Source organism: Zootermopsis nevadensis, unplaced genomic scaffold, assembly GCF_977971745.1.
Source record: "Zootermopsis nevadensis isolate Lab colony 2312 unplaced genomic scaffold, Znev_1.0 Znev_ptg000016l, whole genome shotgun sequence".
Lineage (NCBI taxonomy): Eukaryota > Metazoa > Arthropoda > Insecta > Blattodea > Termopsidae > Zootermopsis > Zootermopsis nevadensis.
Genome location: NW_028259148.1, coordinates 12,076,331 through 12,093,555, shown reverse-complemented (window position 1 = coordinate 12,093,555; position 17,225 = coordinate 12,076,331). Strand labels below are relative to the sequence as shown.

General features: G+C 39.2%; 1 protein-coding gene and 3 long non-coding RNA genes across 7 annotated transcripts; 2 read left to right on the top strand and 2 right to left on the bottom strand.

Annotated features, from left to right (window-relative positions):
- Positions 1 to 1,401, bottom strand: LOC147873778 (uncharacterized). Its single transcript, XR_015535337.1, has 2 exons — positions 1,176 to 1,401; positions 1 to 457 (listed from the first exon to the last, which is right to left on the bottom strand). It is a non-coding gene; the product is annotated as an uncharacterized LOC147873778 (long non-coding RNA).
- A 268-nt stretch (positions 1,402 to 1,669) lies between these two features.
- Positions 1,670 to 2,513, top strand: LOC110835325 (uncharacterized). The gene is made up of 2 exons (XR_015535336.1): positions 1,670 to 1,905; positions 2,112 to 2,513. It is a non-coding gene; the product is annotated as an uncharacterized LOC110835325 (long non-coding RNA).
- Positions 2,465 to 15,067, bottom strand: LOC110835323 (uncharacterized). Of its 4 annotated transcripts, none has more exons than XM_022075428.2 (6): positions 14,941 to 15,067; positions 13,570 to 13,754; positions 9,131 to 9,345; positions 6,220 to 6,261; positions 4,788 to 4,898; positions 2,465 to 2,701 (listed from the first exon to the last, which is right to left on the bottom strand). In XM_022075428.2, exons 2-6 carry the CDS (start codon positions 13,739 to 13,741, stop codon positions 2,606 to 2,608), a joined length of 636 nt encoding a protein of 211 aa, XP_021931120.1. In that variant the 5' UTR covers positions 13,742 to 13,754; positions 14,941 to 15,067; the 3' UTR covers positions 2,465 to 2,605. The 4 variants fall into 4 exon arrangements, with proteins under 4 accessions (XP_021931120.1, XP_021931118.1, XP_021931119.1 ...); XM_022075426.2 differs by having other exon boundaries at positions 14,923 to 15,039; XM_022075427.2 differs by lacking the exon at positions 14,941 to 15,067 and adding an exon at positions 14,764 to 14,889.
- On the top strand, positions 14,974 to 17,195 carry LOC110835324 (uncharacterized). The gene is made up of 2 exons (XR_002544863.1): positions 14,974 to 15,094; positions 16,749 to 17,195. It is a non-coding gene; the product is annotated as an uncharacterized LOC110835324 (long non-coding RNA).
- The last annotated feature ends 30 nt before the right edge of the window (positions 17,196 to 17,225 follow it).

Sequence of the window (17,225 nt, the reverse complement as noted above, 5' to 3'; positions counted from 1 at the left end):
CACGTGTTATAAAAATTTATTGAATAATACTTGTAATAATCATTATCACTCACATTGCCATGAAATTTAATTTGCGTTATTTTTAACTCAGCGGCCTGTAGTCGATAAACAAGTTTGGATGGAACTACAGATCTTAAACGTAAAATGTCTTTTCGCAGGAGATTTTTTCCCCAACTCTGACAGTAACTAATCTAATATTTTTTAATTGGGACACATAAAAATAATTTCGGTAACGGACTTCAAAAGACGCCCTTCGTGAGATTTAAGATTTTCACGACACCGAAAAATTTAAACTGTGGTCGTCTAATTTATGACACCGTTCACACAAGTATGTATAGTTACAAACGTTTCTGAGGACACTGCTGCTTCTATCTTCAGCTCCTATCCCCCGGTATGAAATCAGTAGTTTCTCGCGATATGCAGGTAATCGTCTACGAGTCTCCAATGGAATCATAACCTAAAAGACGACATTTCAAAAGAGAATTAAATCATGTGAGAATAGCTGAAGTAACTGTCGAGAGACAGAAACTCGGCACCATTCTTTTACTACACCTCTGACCACATAAATAATACATCACGACTCAGCGTTAGCAGCTATTAAACTTTCTAAATGCAAATGAATAGCCAGACGGCACAGCCATGTTGTGTCAGTGGTTGCAGCTGTAACTGGTTTCAGAGTCAGATCAAAGAAACACACACAAGACGCAAGCAACAGGATTCCCGTATTTGTATCTCAAGTCAACTGGAACTTTCACCGCAACATATGTGTTAGAAAACACTTGATATTTTGATTACGTTAAGTTCGATTACTGAACTAAGTAACAGGCAAGAGTAGGAACTCTTGACTTTACTTTGTCAACAATGGAACACTGCATTTTAGTTCACTTACCCCACACACTTGGTAAATTGGCGTCCCCACTGGAAGGAATATGGCGGCGGGCGAATCAACAATAATCATTCCACGCCATCTTTCTTTGTAAATATAGCATTGAATCCGATCCTCACGGGGAGGATTTTCGTACGTGTTTTTGATTATTTTCCAGCCAGTGCCTTACAGAATAGCTCTTCACATTTTATATCTTGGATTTATCTCGTATTTGGATTCCGGTCATCTCGGAAGATGTCAATTTTGTGCAGAGGATTTCAACTTAATGGTCATATGTATTTATTCCTACCTTTTGTGAGTCTCTGTTTTCCCCGTCACGTACAATCAAAATTAATGCTCCCAAGTTGGCCAAGTTCACATAGCATACAAATTATACTGGATAGGAATAATCGCAGAGCCGGTTTAAGGCGAAGTCATTGCTGGAAACCGATCACCTGATACTTATTTATAATTAATTATTGTTTATTTTTAAGTGATTGAAATGTGTCTCGATAGAGCAATGTTCTCTTTCAGAAGCGAACAGTCGTCGAGCTAGTCGTTTATGGAAGCAGGACGACAAAGGACCTCGACATCAACAACCAATAATAAGCCGATACGTTCTACGAGGACAGTATTGCCAACTCTAAGGGAAGTTTCTGCATACGCTTTTATATTTTAAATGGCTCGAAGTTAAGTATCGAAAAATGGCAATTTTAGGGAATAAGTTCCACAGAAATTATTATTTTGTGACGTCCATGCCACATCAGTATTCGACGGACGGTGTGCGACAACAGGACCGGGGGGGGGGTAAATTTGTAATCAGGTCACGAAATCTCTTTCCGTTTCCTGCATCCAGCATTGTTTACTCGTAACGATGTGACCTGAGAGATGTCTAGTTCCCGTCGAACTTACTTAAGCGTCGAATTTTTCATAGCTCTCCGTCCTTGTGCCCTGATACATTTGTATTGCAGCTGGGAGTCTGTTTTTCAATTGTAACTCGCAGTTTGCTGCCAATTCATCTGCTGGGCCGAACATGAAAGGTAGTCAGGAATGTTGCGTTACGTTGGCAGTCCGTCTACACAATTCTTGATTACTTTCAATGTTTACAAAGAATGCACTGCTCGTTTTGACCTTTGTTGGTCATCTTCTGGGTGCCTGAAACTAGCAGATGTGACTTCTAATTTGTATACAATTTTTTACTGTTGACTTCTCCACGTAATGAATTGTGTCTTACCTTTTCCACTAGAGCGCAGCACGTGTTTGCAGTTACCGGCGGAATGCTGTAGTTGAACAGAAGTGGTTCGATGGTGTTGATGGGTAGATCTGGGAGGTTAGGAGAGAGCGTGGTGGATGGAGAGAACGTTCTCCAGGTATTACTGGAGTTTATCAAGATTCCAGAAATGGGGCTGCTGCTATCTGGGTTTTTGTTTTGTTTAAATAAGCGTCTTTTTTATGATGGCGTATATGTGGAATTTTTGTAATGTGCTAATTCATCTGTCCCAAAAAGATAACATAAACACAACGTTAATATTTTGTATTATAATGTGTATACATATTTTTGGGTCACTCTGTATTTTTTAATATAATGAATAAAATATCTCCACAAACATAATAAATTTAATAAAGCATTTCAGGGTAAAATATATAATACATGTTTTGCAATTTCACATCACACGTCGAAACCATGATTATTATATTCTATAACGCTGGAGTAACATAGATATTTACGTTCACTGATGTTCAATCTCTCGGGTAGAGAATTCTTAACTTTTCCCGTGGTATGTATTGCGCTCCATCAAAGTATTCAAAATTATTTTTAATTTCAGAATGCTGGACCTGTCCGACAACAATGCATTATTAGAAAACATTAACTACAGTCCGCGACTGTAATCTTGAGACTTGCGGGGAATGCAGGAAGTCCGTAGCGTTAAAGGCAGACGATGTCTTTCCTACTTCACCCCACTTCATCACCCCGCAAGTCTCAAGATTACAATCGCGGACTGTAATCATGCATATATATATATATACATAGAATACCCTAGTTGTTGCACGAGCGTGAAACTTAGAAGAACAGACTGAGGCCATTTGAGAACAAAGTGCAGAGAAGATTATTTGGGTGCAGAAGGGGAAAAGTCCCCACTTAATGGTACCTGCACCTTGTCGTGGTGGTGGGGCTTGGTACCTCAGTGACCCCAAGAGCTACTGGTAGGGCCTCCCTAGCCAGATTGGTCGAGGGGGAGAGGTCAGACTAAGACAGGTACCCTGGTCCTCCAGGTTGGGGGTTGGTCGCAAGGCTAACAACCTTGCACCGTAAAAAGGAAGATGTTTTGAAACCTCAATCAAAGCCTCGGACAGACGACCTAACAATAGGACCGAATGGAAGAGGTGAATTGAGGAGGCCATGGACCGAATACAGACCGGAGAGCCATAGAAGAAGAAGAAGAAGAAGAAGGGGAAAAGTAGGAAAATTAAGTGAACTGAAGAGTGTGAGATGTGTGAGACTTAGATACAGATGGAAGATATAATATGAAAACTGATCTCAAAGAAGTAGAGTGAGGATGTAGACCGGATTCATTAATATGTTTAAGGACAGTACCCAGGCAATCTGTAACCAGTCTGTTATCTAACTTCACTTATAATGGAAAAAGAAACAAAAGAAAACAACACAGACACAAAAATAACCATAAAAGAGGAACACAACAGCAAGACTTCAAGTTCTCATGGCAGCAAGTACGAAGATGGCCGTCTCCTGGGTCGTAGCACCACGTAGACTGGTAGAAGTTTATCAGTGTTTCGGAGGACTCTGCTGTCCCCACCGCACCCTAATGATGGAGGCAGAAAGTACTTCTGAAACGTTGGTAAACTTCTACCAGACTATGTGGTGCTACGACCCAGAAGACGGCCATCTTCAAGAATATAACATATACACACACACTTCGTCTCCATGTCATTGGCCGTGAAGTCCCACGGCGTTGTGAACTACTTTTTCGCCGAGTGGCGTTGCCCAGGGTGCGCTCAATGGTGGTGAGTTCACATTGATGATGAAGATGAGAATGGAGTAATTGTTGGGATTCCACGGAGAAACCGGGGAAGCCCCGGAGGAAAACTCTGTGATGCCTAGACCACAGCCTTGCCCAACACCAGTTATAAATTCGGGCACCACCAGGAATCAAACCCGAGACCCCAGGATTACAAGCCCAGCGTTCTGATAATATGGATAATATGGAATGCCCAAGAAGTCATCATACCCCTACTTAATTTAAGATGCAGCAAAAGTCACTGTTTTCAAGTGGATGTGTATGTGCACCACCACATGTACCACGGTACATGGCATGTACATACAGATCCACATCGCTCGTCAAGTAGGGGCATGGCGACTTCTCAGCCATCCTGTACATTTATATGTCTACACGTTGTGTTGATGGTCTTCTCATTTTGTATGACATACACAACAAGTTGCCCTCGGTGGACTAGTGGTTAGCGTGCTCGCCACTGGACCCAAGGTTCGCGGGTTCAAACCCGGCCGAGGTCGATGGATTTTTAAGGGTGATAAAAATCCGTAGCACAACTTCCTTCAGAGGGGAAATAAAGTCGGTGGTCCCATGTCGTAGATTTATGGCATGTGAAAGAATCTTATGAGCATGAATGAGATGTTTCGTAAGCAAAATTCAGCGGCCCTTTCTCACTACTAGATGGCTCTGGCAGTCAAAAATCAGGATTGAGTAGAAATTGTGCTGAGGCAGTGGGCTGGTCCCTCACTACTCACAAATGAACGCTCCAAAGACTAGGAAAACCTACGAAAAAAGGAGGTGGCGAAGACCCACAACTGGGCTGTAGAGCCAAGAAAGAAAGAAAGAAAGAAGAAACATACACAACAGGATGCATAAACTAGAGACAACACTTCAGTACACAACAAACTTACTACAGTGTTCTTCATGAGCTCCAGCAGTTCCTGAACAACGTAAGTTGAATGAGATCCGGGGCGGTCCCCTTCATCTACTAACACTGCATAATGCGGCATGTTACGAAGAACCTGGAAGGAAAAATTATTACCTTTCTTTATACACATCGGTATGCTGAACTATTTACGCCCACCTGAGAAATCAGCAAGACTGTCATGTCAGTACGGTCAATGACAATTTACTTCTTAGTCTATTAAATGATACTTTCTCAACTGCATTGGTTATATGGGCCCACCTGATTCTTAGGTTATTTAATAATACTCTATCAACTGTGAAACTTACACAGCATCAAATGTGATAAGAACATGATCGTGAATGTTGAGCAGGGACATGGTTATGGCCTAATTCCAGGAACAAGCCCCTCCCCAAATATAAAATTTAGGATAACTGGTAACAGGGCTGGGATTCAAACCAGGTACCAGATAATGTGGCCATTTTAATTGTGTTCGAAGGCCATGCAGGCACAAGGAGGCAGAGCTGAAATGATAATTTATATTCAAACAGGAATTTTACCCCTCAAAACTGGATAAATTAACAATAAACAACAACAGAACTGAATGTACAACCTATTTTAAAAACTGACAAATTATGGAAGAAGGGCAAACAGGGCTGCTTAAGAGATCTAGAATAGAATTCATTCTTTTATACATTTAATTGTTGGCTCTAGTTACGGGTTACTTCATTAATACTGAACTGGAAAAGATACGGTATTTGCATGGAGAGACTGAGAAAAACCATGTAAACCCCAGGTGGTACAGACATTCTTTAGGCTGAAATGTGAACCTGGGCTTCCCAGTACAAAGCAGTGACATTTTGTAATTTTTGTTCCACATGATGATTTGTCTGCATAATGTACAGCAACACGGCGTATTGTAAAATTCTCACAAATTCCGAACATTGCAAATTACAAGACAAAATTAGATAATGTTTTTCAGGCAAGACTATTTTACCTAAGATTATCCCACCTACCCCTGCTGTGCAAATTTTCCACTGCTCCAGCTCCCACGGCCCCGAAAACCTTTACTAAAAAGACCAGCTGCGCCACTGGTTAGCCACCTCATATTGAAGCTGGACACAGTTACGATCTCCGCAACGCCTATTAGATGCCATCACCCACAAACAGGATCCACATTATTTTTGCCTGATACGCACTTCAGCAAGATACTGAGTACGACAGATCTTTCTCATGAAAATATTACATGAAAGGATAACATTTAATGAACATAATGTCTACGATAAAAGTCTCGGTAACCACCGAGGAGACATAATCTTGAGTGTTATGGGCAGGGCCATTAACTTACTAAGGAGCACCATAAATTGCTAAAGCTGAGAGAAGATTAATACACAAAATTAATGCATATGAAAATATTAAATCCATAATTACTTACTAACCTTGATATTACCATACATACGCTGCAGCCAACTTTCTGGAGCCTGGAAAATGAGAATTAATTGTATTAACAAATAGTTGTCCTGCAAAATTCAGAACATAATAACTGCAACAAAATAAATACCAATATATAAACACATACCATCATCCATACTGCAGAGATACAGTGAAATGTCAATAAAACAAATGTATTAAAAATTGAATATGCCGATAGCTGACGCGTCCCAAACAATTGCAAACCCTCCTGCCTATCTTGGACTTTCCTGATGGCATATTCTGTTAAAGAGCAAGGGAGACAAAGCATCTCCTTGTTTCAGACCATTGATGGAAAATTACTCAGATAAATATTTACATATATGAATTTTGCTACAGGTTTCATTAAAGCCATTCTGTTACTGCAGATTTATTTATTTTGTATCCATATACACACCATTCAAAGTAGAAATCATTTAGTATAGAATAAATATAAGAGTAAATTTACAACATATATACAAAATTATATTTGAAACCGATATCGGGCATGAAGAATGGCAGTGTCTGTACATGTAGCCAAATCTTTGCTTGTGCAGGGAGAATCTAAGATGGGGCAAGTCAGGAGGTGATCCATTGTCTGTGTTTGTCCACAGGAACACTGGCCAGACACACGAGGATATCCCCACCTCATTAGGTTTGCCGCACAGTATAGATACAGAGTCTGTTTAAAGTTTTCCAGGTAGGCCAGTCTAATTCAGAACCTGGAGGAAGGACTTCCTTGGGTTCTAGACCCAGAAGGTCCTGGGTGTCTATTTCATCACTTCTTATTTTCCATATCCTGGTTCTTTCATCTTTCTGGTTCCACTGCAGATACAAATGCTTGCTTGGATGTTTTTCTGTGTTGTGCTGTCCTGTGTACAGGTAGAGGCCTTGTGACGGGCCGAACCCTCGTCCAAGGAGTCCTACCGAATGTCCATAGATCAAGCCAACTGAAAAGTTGGGGACCCGTAAAAAGTACCGGAAAATGTACAAACATCGTTAAACCGGAAAAAGAAGAAGATATGATTTCTGTACTAATACTTTCAATTACCTGTTGACTGAAATTTTTACGCATGACAAACTACAGTGATTTCACCAAGAAACCGGAACACAGCTGTCACAGAGACTTCATTTCAGCACCTCTAGAAAAAGACAAATTGATTTTATTACTTTTATGAAGTGATACTTGATGCATATTGGAAAAATCTTGTAGCATTTGGCAGTGGATCATGCAGTTCCAACCAAGGGTCAGAAGTGACAGTTGTATTCCAGATTATCAGTGAATGCGCTGTAATGCCAAATTACAAATGTCATTAGGCTTGGTCTGCTATGCTTTGGTGATTTTAAAATTATTAAATCATGAAAATGTGACTTAAGTTTCAGTTTGGGCATACTGTCACATTAATTCCTTTCCAAAATGGCCTGTCATAAAAACAATTTTTAATGCACACCAGTATCAAATTTAATTACTTATTTAAAATCCAATCAGTGGTTTCATAGATGAAACAAAGGAATTGTTGGACAGGCACGACTTCCCCCTTTTTTGTTCATTTTGTGAGTTACATGCAATTCAAATAGGAAGCCTTTACCTGAAGAGTTTCCACATACTGTTCCCCAGTAGAATAATTGTTCTTAGAAAGTACAACGTTGGTTTTAGCCAAAAACATTACCTAAAACCCATCCATATGACAACATATGGAGTGGTTTAACTTTGCGGTTTGTGAGGAAATAGTTTGGGATAAAACATATTTTAACACAAGAACTCAAAAATTAGCCAGGAAAATTACTTGTTTAGGGATCAACTGATCTGAGATTTTGTGAGATACGGCCTTCTGGGATATTGCACCACGTAATGTCACATAAGTAGATAGATGTTACAGAGGGGTGTACTGCCTCCATCATCTGGGTGAAATGTTAGTCAATGGCATGATATCCCAGATGACTGTCATCTTTGCTAATTCAAGATTTTGTCTCTTTTTCTGACGGAAAATCCTTCAATAACAGCGTCTAAGTTTCCACAGCCTTCGTTCCAGGCGTATGAAATTTATTCTGAACCACACAACCAACAAAAGACCCTCTATGTGGCAGTTCTTGTGATACTGCACAAACATACAATGAGAATTTCCCACCTACACTTTACTATTATTGAGAGACATCAAAATTTCTTGGGGTTAATGCTCACTGATGAACAAGGCAGTTCTAGGTCCTTAAAAATTTAAATGCCTGTTCAAGCCCTTCCAGAGATACTAGGTTGGATTCAAGTGAAAGTTTAATACCTTTTAAATTAAAAATTCTGATTCATCTTTGGTATGGATGGCAGAGCTCGTGCTTAGGAAGTCGCAGCATGAACACAAATACATCCTACAGGTCAGAACTTAGATCACCACAGTAGTCTTCCCATTTTTAATGGGGGGGGGGGGGGTTGTTCAGAATTTATTGGGAGAGACTTTTAGGAATTTCTGAGTGCATTACTTACATGCATCACTGTTATAAGATTATTAAACAGTTTACAATCAGAGAAAATAACTAATTAACCAAAAATACAATGCCTACAATTTCTGAGTTCACGCTCTAACAGTTTTAAAATAGTGAAGACATAACTTCATAAAATAATTCTGGTAATTACAGAAATCTCAGATGTTTGTAGTTTTTTATTAACCTCTATCAATGGGAATAGCAAATTTCAGGAATTGTACTGCGGTGATGATGGCCAGGCTAAATTTCTGGGTTAAGAATTTATTAATTTGCTAGTATGGTACACAATCAGCTGAATCGTGCATAAGCTGCAAGACAAAGATGATAAAAGTTAATAAATAATGTAAGTTTAGAAGAACAAAATTCACCTTTCATGAGGTATAACTACTGTTCTCAACAGTTTTATATCTGGAATCAGACCAATACCTTAGCTTGCAGGTCCCATCCTACAATAACACCCTTGTAGCCGAGCGTACGATGCTTGACTACTTGTCCAATTCTGTAGTGTAAGTGAAATGGTCGCTCATTCCTCGCATCTAATGATGCAGTGAAGTATCCAGCCTTTTGTCTATACCGTAATACTTCAATAGCTGGAGACTCATTTTTGTGTGTGCTGCTGAAATCATCTGGCTGAATGACAGCTGAACAAAATGAAAAGAAAGAAATATTAACACCCCCACAAAAACCTGTCAGCATAGCCAGTCTCCAAGCCAAGATTCAGGGTTACAGAAATTACAACAGACCTAATTGTCAGCATGGGAATGGTAAATGACTTTATTCAGAACCTTGAATTCACAACACCAAAAGAAAATACTACCGCAACATTTAATCCGGTTTACGAAAACAAGGAATTTGGGGAAATATAGTGGAGATATAACCAGTGGATACTCCTTTGTCCTTTTTCTGTAAGGAAAACTCTTATCTCTGTTATCAGGGGCAGAAAATGTTGCAGAACCTTACGTTTGCTGAGCCAATGAACTTTGGACTAGTACACAACGTCGTCATATTTACTTTAAATCCGTGATTTAACACGCATAACCTAACGAAAGTTAAGACCACTGATGACATCAGTATCTTCTTCTTCTATGGCTCTCCGGTCCGTATTCGGTCCATGGCCTCCTCAATTCTCCTCTTCCATTCGGTCCTCTGTTAGCTCCGTCTGTCCGAGGCTTTGATCGAGGTTTCAAAACATCTTCCTTTTTGCAGTGCAAGGTTGTTAGCCTTGCGACCAACCCCCAACCTGGAGGACCAGGGTACCTGTCTTAGTCATAACTTGTTTAAATCTCAGAGCTTTGCCATTTCGGTTCTGTTGAGTGATAATTTAATAATACTGTCTTAATTCATTCTGGAGACCTAACATGTGTACATGCTTGTAAAGAAAAGACTACTATTTTAAAGCCAATCATAAACGATGCATCATCAATAATTTTGCCCACAAGCTTAAAGAGATCTAAATTATGCTTCTGAAGACTCGTAGTAATGCCTAAATAAAATCTGATCCCTTTGTGTGGCCTTGCACTGAATGGAGATCCAAGTGTTCTTCAAATACCTCAAAATAAGATATTCTGCCATGTGCAAACATACGTGTTTACACAGTTGAGGTGAAGGCCACTGACTCGTGAACAGTCACAAACAGCAAGGAAAACTAAGTTTCATCATCATCAATTGAAATGTTCCTTCAGCTGGCAACAAAAACATAGAGAGGCTGATGCATAATACTATAACTGCAAGTCATAGTTTGTGTTATTTCAAGCACCAATACCTGGAATTCTCACAAACGTCAGAATAGTCTTTTTCCACAATGAAAAAACTTAAATTTTTGCCTATTCTGTTCATGAAGTTTTGATTTTTTGGGCGATAGGTGTACATTAAACATAACACGTAACTGCCCATACTGCTGTTATACAGGGAATTCCTTCAACAAACAAATCCGGTCTGCTCGGCTCTGATAAAAACATGCTGGTGGCAGTTAACAATGCTTCACATGGAACATGGACTAGCAACGAGATGGTATTTTGTCATCTGCATTACTGCACAGTGTCTCTGACCTTTTATGGCAATCATGCACATGCATTTCTGTTCTTGTACCATCATTCAGAATTCTAATCTGTTCTCTTGTTCATAGTAATAAACAGATATAATAAAATATTCACTTGAACAGCAATTTTTTCTGTGTGACAGAAATCCTATAAATTGTGCAAAATAAGTTTTGCCGTAAGTATCCTGGTGTTCAAGTTCCAGCTTCACCAGTAATGTTCAAATAGATGAAAAAATGTGTTCGACTGGGTCTTTCTTGGACAAGAAATACAGCAGACAGAATGTCATTCTGAGCAAATGTTAGATGAAACTGGAAGCAGATCAGAACACTCACCTTGCAAATTCTTGGCAAAATTAACTCAAGAGGAAGTGGTTTTCAAAATAACAGCCTGGAGAGAGAAAAAACTTATGTCTAACTAACTAACTAACTAACTAGATATCTTACCGAACCCGAAGGTTCATCACCGAATTAACCAAAGTTCTCCACCGGACCCTGTCCTCGGCTAACAAAATCCAGTCTCCCTCAACTCCCATATCCCATAGATCCCGCCTGACATTATCCTCCCATCTACGTCTAGGTCTCGCCAGCGGTCTCTTCCCCTCAGACATCCCAGCCAATACCCAGTGCACACCTCTTGTCCCATTCATGCGTGCTAATGCCCCGCCCATCTTATTCTTCTCGACTTAATCACCCTGACAATATTGGGGGAGGAGTACAGATTTTTAAGCTCATCATTATGCAGTTTTCTCCAGACACCATCGTCTTCCCTCTTAGGCCCAAATATCCTCCTCAACACCCGATTCTCAAACACCTGCAATCTGTGTTCCTCCCTCTGAGTGAGAGACCACGTTTTGCATCCATACAAAACAACAGGCAAAATTATTGTTTTGTATTCTTATGTCTACAACCTATAAAATAACACAGATTCAAGTAAGTGAAGAAGGCAATTATGAGGGAAGAACACATTTTTGTAACTGCTTTTTGCAGTCAGTAAATGACGGTGTTCTTCACCCAAAACTTACATTTTTCAATGATGAAGATTGGTTCCATGAATAGCAGAGCCCATATTTTTTAAAACAATATTAATTCAGAGCTTTCGTCAGTGACATTCTTCAGCCCTTTTTTGAGAGCATTAGAGAAGAAAAGATATGACCATTTAATGCAAAATGGTGCTACAGCACATACTGGCAATTATTTCATTAATGTTTTAAACAGAGTGTTTGAAGGCATAGATCATGGCCTGCAAGGTCTCCTGATTTAAATCCCGGTGATTTTTATCAGTGGGAAAATCTGAAAGACAAAAGTTTACTCACATAATCCCCACACAATGAATGAACTTTCGTAAAACATTCATGAACCAATCACATCTGTAGATGTCGATGAAATCATATTAGTGCCAAATAATCTTTTCAAGTTCGAGAGCGGAACGGAGGGATTTTGAGCACCCACAATGATGATGAGTAAAAATGTATTTACTTTAAAACGCGCAAGTACATGTTGATTATACGTGGCATTTTAACGATGATGCAGGACTCCTTTTACTTGGCAGGTGATGGGCGAGTTGCCGATGCACGATGGGTTGGTCAGGCAATATAATTATTTGAGGAACTCCCTGTATGAACTGAAGGCTCTTCAGTAAAAAACAATTCCACAAAAATCCATCAAGAACAAGTGAATGAAAATGTATTAAGAATTTATATACTTTCATGTTGCACATGTAACTGCATTTACTTACGTCTCAGTTATTCATCAGTGAAACAGTGAATGTGTAAAACAAATAAGAGATTTACCAAAATTACTCTGGCTTGTGGGAAGTGGAATGGGGGAATGGAGGAGAGGAGAGGAAGTGATGAGAAGTAGGTTCATCGCCCTGATGAAGGAGGTAGTATGACCTCTGAAACGTCGGTTAACATCGACCAGACTACACAGCGCAACAACCCAGAAGACAGAAATCTTCATACTCATCGCCCTGATGACGGAGGCAGTATGACCTCTGAAACGTTGGTTAACATCGACCAGACTACACAGCGCAACAACCCAGAAGACAGAAATCTTCATCGCCCTGATGATGGAGGCAGTATGACCTCTGAAACGTTGGTAAACATCGATCAGACTACACAGCGCAACAACCCAGAAGACAGAAATCTTCATCGCCCTGATGACGGAGGCAGTATGACCTCTGAAACGTTGGTTAACATCGACCAGACTACACAGCACAACAACCCAGAAGACAGAAATCTTCATACTCATCGCCCTGATGACGGAGGCAGTATGACCTCTGAAACGTTGGTTAACATCGACCAGACTACACAGCACAACAACCCAGAAGACAGAAATCTTCATACTCATCGCCCTGATGACGGAGGCAGTATGACCTCTGAAACGTTGGTAAACATCTACCAGACTACACAGCGCAACAACCCAGAAGACAGAAATCTTCATACTCTGATGACGGAGGCAGTACGACCTCTGAAACGTTGGTAAACATCGACCAGACTACACAGCGCAACAACCCAGAAGACAGAAATCTTCATACTCTGATGACGGAGGCAGTATGACCTCTGAAACGTTGGTAAACATCGACCAGACTACACAGCGCAACAACCCAGAAGACAGAAATCTTCATACTCTGATGACGGAGGCAGTATGACCTCTGAAACGTTGGTAAACATCGACCAGACTACACAGCGCAACAACCCAGAAGACAGAAATCTTCATACTCTGATGACGGAGGCAGTACGACCTCTGAAACGTTGGTTAACATCGACCAGACTACACAGCACAACAACCCAGAAGACAGAAATCTTCATACATTCATTAGTTTTACCTTTAAGTATCCATGACACAAACTGCAGCCATCTGGCTTTCCAATATTCCAATTTAAACCATGAATCCTGCGGCAATGGATGGGGCCTTCCTGTTCCCACAAGCAGATACTGTACTGGCACACTGAGTAGCAGCAATCCCAGTTGAACTGCCTCACGCTGCGTCAATGGCATAATAGCTGTAGTGCTGAAAGCGTGAATTTTTAGCATCAAGCATCAAATTGTGAAATCTCAACAAAACACATATTATCTCAAATATTTGTTTGGTGTATTCACAGAATTTCACACATTAATAGGATTTAAGGTTTTCATGGCAATAAGTCAAAAGATGGCTGTCTTCTGGGTTGTTGAGCCGTGTAGTATGGTAGAAGTTTATAAACGTTTCAGAGGTCCTTGATGGTTCCATCATCAGGGTGATGAGGCAGCAAGGACCTCTGAAATGTTGGTAAACTTCTACCAGACTACACAGCTCAACAACCCAGAAGACAGCCATCTTCACAAGCACAATTGGCAACAACAAATGTATTAATGTCAGGTCTACAGGGTCACTTCTGTACTAGAAACTTGATAAAAAAAACTGTGTACTCACAAGGAGAAACTAGTCAAAATAATGGCAGAGGGATTTGGCCATTTTGCACTGAAGACAATTCTCTTGATGGCTTCAGAAAGGGTGTTTAGTGACAAAAATATGTAATGGTTTATTGCCTAACCTAACCTAACCTAACCTAACCGCGTATCTATCTGATATTACCCATGAAACTGTCATCTATGGGGAAATTTGAAGCAAAACTTTTCAGGACGAACCCCTATTTGGAAGAAGAATTAAAGGAAAACATGCAAACAGAAATTCTGACAGATTCTCAGTAACTCTTTCAGGTGAATTTTAACAAATACGATATGCCTAAAGAGTGTAAACGTATTGGGGCATAATTTTCAGCACCTCTTATAGCCGTGAAATGACAACTGCGTTCAGCTTTAACAGTATCTTCAGGTCTATAACAAGCACTTGAAAATGAGTATATTACTGAAACTCACCGATTATGACTAGATAATTCGTGTTTTGCGTTACACTTTCCTCTACGACATAAAGATGGTGTTACAAAACATACAATCAGTATTAATAATGCCAGCAAAATACATGTCAGCAAAGCTACGTTAGTACAGAAACCAAACACTTTATTTCTATATCACACTACCTGCCATGTTTATTTACCACCACAGTTTACTATCGAGACAAATTAAATGATACTATTTCTCTCCTCTTTGCCAAGGATTACATTACAGAATTCCCTAAAAAGGTATATACACACATTCATGAATGAAATAAATACATTTTAATAAATTAAACTATTTACATTCGTCAGCATTGGTACCTGGTGAAGCAACGAATCTAGTGTCGATGTGCGAAATGACGATCATTAGCTTCGTGGCACAGTTGATAACGGTCAGCAACTGCTGACCACCGATAACCAGTGTCATTGGCTTTGTGCTGAATACTGCGTCCTTCAAGGAACCCTACAAATAAAAGTCAGTTGGGGTTAAATTTGGCGATCTTTTGGGGGGGGGGGGAATTCAATATATCCTCTGCATACTATCCATCGGCCGGGAAAAGTGTTAAGATGATGGTAATGGGATGCCCAGTCATCGTAATCTCCATAGAGCTGACGAACGGCGGGACGATTCCGTTTAATGTCTTCAATACGATTGAAGTGTGCCTCGACTATGGCCCAGCTGAACATATCGTTTTGAAACATTGTATAACTATAATCAGCAAAAAAGTTACATATAAGAACTGTATTCTTGGGCATTATCTCCTTGTCAATAAGTATAAATGCGTGCCTGGAGAACGATGTAAAAGAATCGGTCGTTTATTGTACCTTTATGAAAGGCGTCAAAATGATTTTTCGTTACAGTTAGGCTACCCAAAATGTTTCTGAACTTACTGAGCAATTTTATGATGTGCTGATAAGACAGGTTGAGTAGTTTAGAAGTTGCTCATGGCAATCTGTATTTCTTGACTGTAAATTTGCATCATTATTCAGTAATAATTGAAGAGTTAAAAATTCAATTAAGAAACAAATATGGTACTTACAGATAATAATAATGCATTCGTTAAAGTGTCAAGATCAAGGGATTTCCAAACCATTTAATAAATGCTGTTCAAATCCTGGAAAAATACAGTAATCACAATAGAAACGGCCACTATGCAAAGAACTTGACTGCAGACATTAATGATAAAGGAAGACAAGAGTGCCCTGTCACCAGTCTGTTTTGAACAGTTAAAGAGTACCAGGATTTTAAATATCTGTATCCCCTGCTGGCCCAATTTAAATCCCACAGTTATGTTACGATATGTATGTCTTTCAATAAAACAACCAAAGCGTGTAGTATAAGAAACTTGATGGCATGCTCTTGTCTGACAAGCTAACATTTTGACATATATGTGAAGTAAAAAAGTCATCACACTATGTGCCATGTAGGCGCTTGGGGGTGGGATGTAGCTCCCCATTCTCAACCTCAATACTAGATGGGTGTGACTAAATAAGTGTAATGTATATGTGTATATATGTATGTATATATATATATATAATGAACACTGTTATTTCTATTTCTTCCCTCCATTACTGTGGCTAATTTAAGTCTATTGTAGTATTATGATCATCTTAAAAATGTGAAATTTATTTGAACAAATTATAACCAAGCATTAACGGAACTAAATTTCTATTCATCAATCTGAAACTTTGGGGTTTTGTATAATTATGAAATGAATTCTATCAAAACAGAGAATAAAACTGTAAATAATAAACATTTCACAAAATCTAAGATTTCATATCACGATGCGACCTGTTCTAAAGATACTTTGACACACTAAAATGGCAGAACACAGTCACAAATTCCTAGTAAACAAGAAATGCAAAAGTTAAAGTAATATAACAACAACAAAAAAAGTGAGTTTTATCATGTTGCATAAGAAGTGTTTAATAACCACAGTTAGTAAAGATTTTTCAGTTTTGAGGCATATCACAACCAGGAAAGTAAGATCAGTAAAGTTTATCTTCCCAAATAAGTTGATTAATGATGCTGTATCATCTACAGAAGTCACACAGAATGAATAAACGAAACTTAAGGATGAACTGGGTGAATGTGAAGAAACTTCATTATCTTTTTGGCCTATTTCTAGGTTCTGTACTGGCCTTCAGTTGAAATACTGCAGAGATCTGTTACAACATGCAGTTCCTTGGTTGAAATGCAAAGGAGGATGGTATTCACTACACTAAGACGTTCAACAAATAAGAATAACGTATTAGCTTAAATGCAGGATGATTATATACTCCGCAGTCAACACAGCAAAGAATGAGAAGGCAGTTTTCTGTTTCTATGACATAAAGCAGCCAGCAGGAGTACAAGAAAAAGATGTCTGTTTGTTTCAAATTTTAAAGCTTGTAGTTCATTTATTTCTTGGCAGATGTAAATAGCTGACTGCTGTATAAAAAGCTAGAGCACCAGACTTAAATATAACAAATAACTCACGCAAATATTTAAACACTGGTAGTCACCTTAAATTTGCATGTTAGAAAAACGGAATGTAATGCATATTCCATAATAAAAGTGCTATTAATAAACATAACTAATTAAATATAAAAAACACCAAAAGTAA

Coding starts and splice junctions, on each gene's coding strand:
- LOC110835323 (XM_022075428.2), bottom strand. CDS start 13,741: ATGCCATTGACGCAGCGTGAGGCAGTTCAACTGGGATTGCTGCTACTC. Junction 6,262..9,130: donor GATGGGACCTGCAAGCTAAG/GTATTGGTCTGA, acceptor CTCATTTTCCAG/GCTCCAGAAAGTTGGCTGCA. Junction 4,899..6,219: donor GTATGTATGGTAATATCAAG/GTTAGTAAGTAA, acceptor TTTTCCTTCCAG/GTTCTTCGTAACATGCCGCA.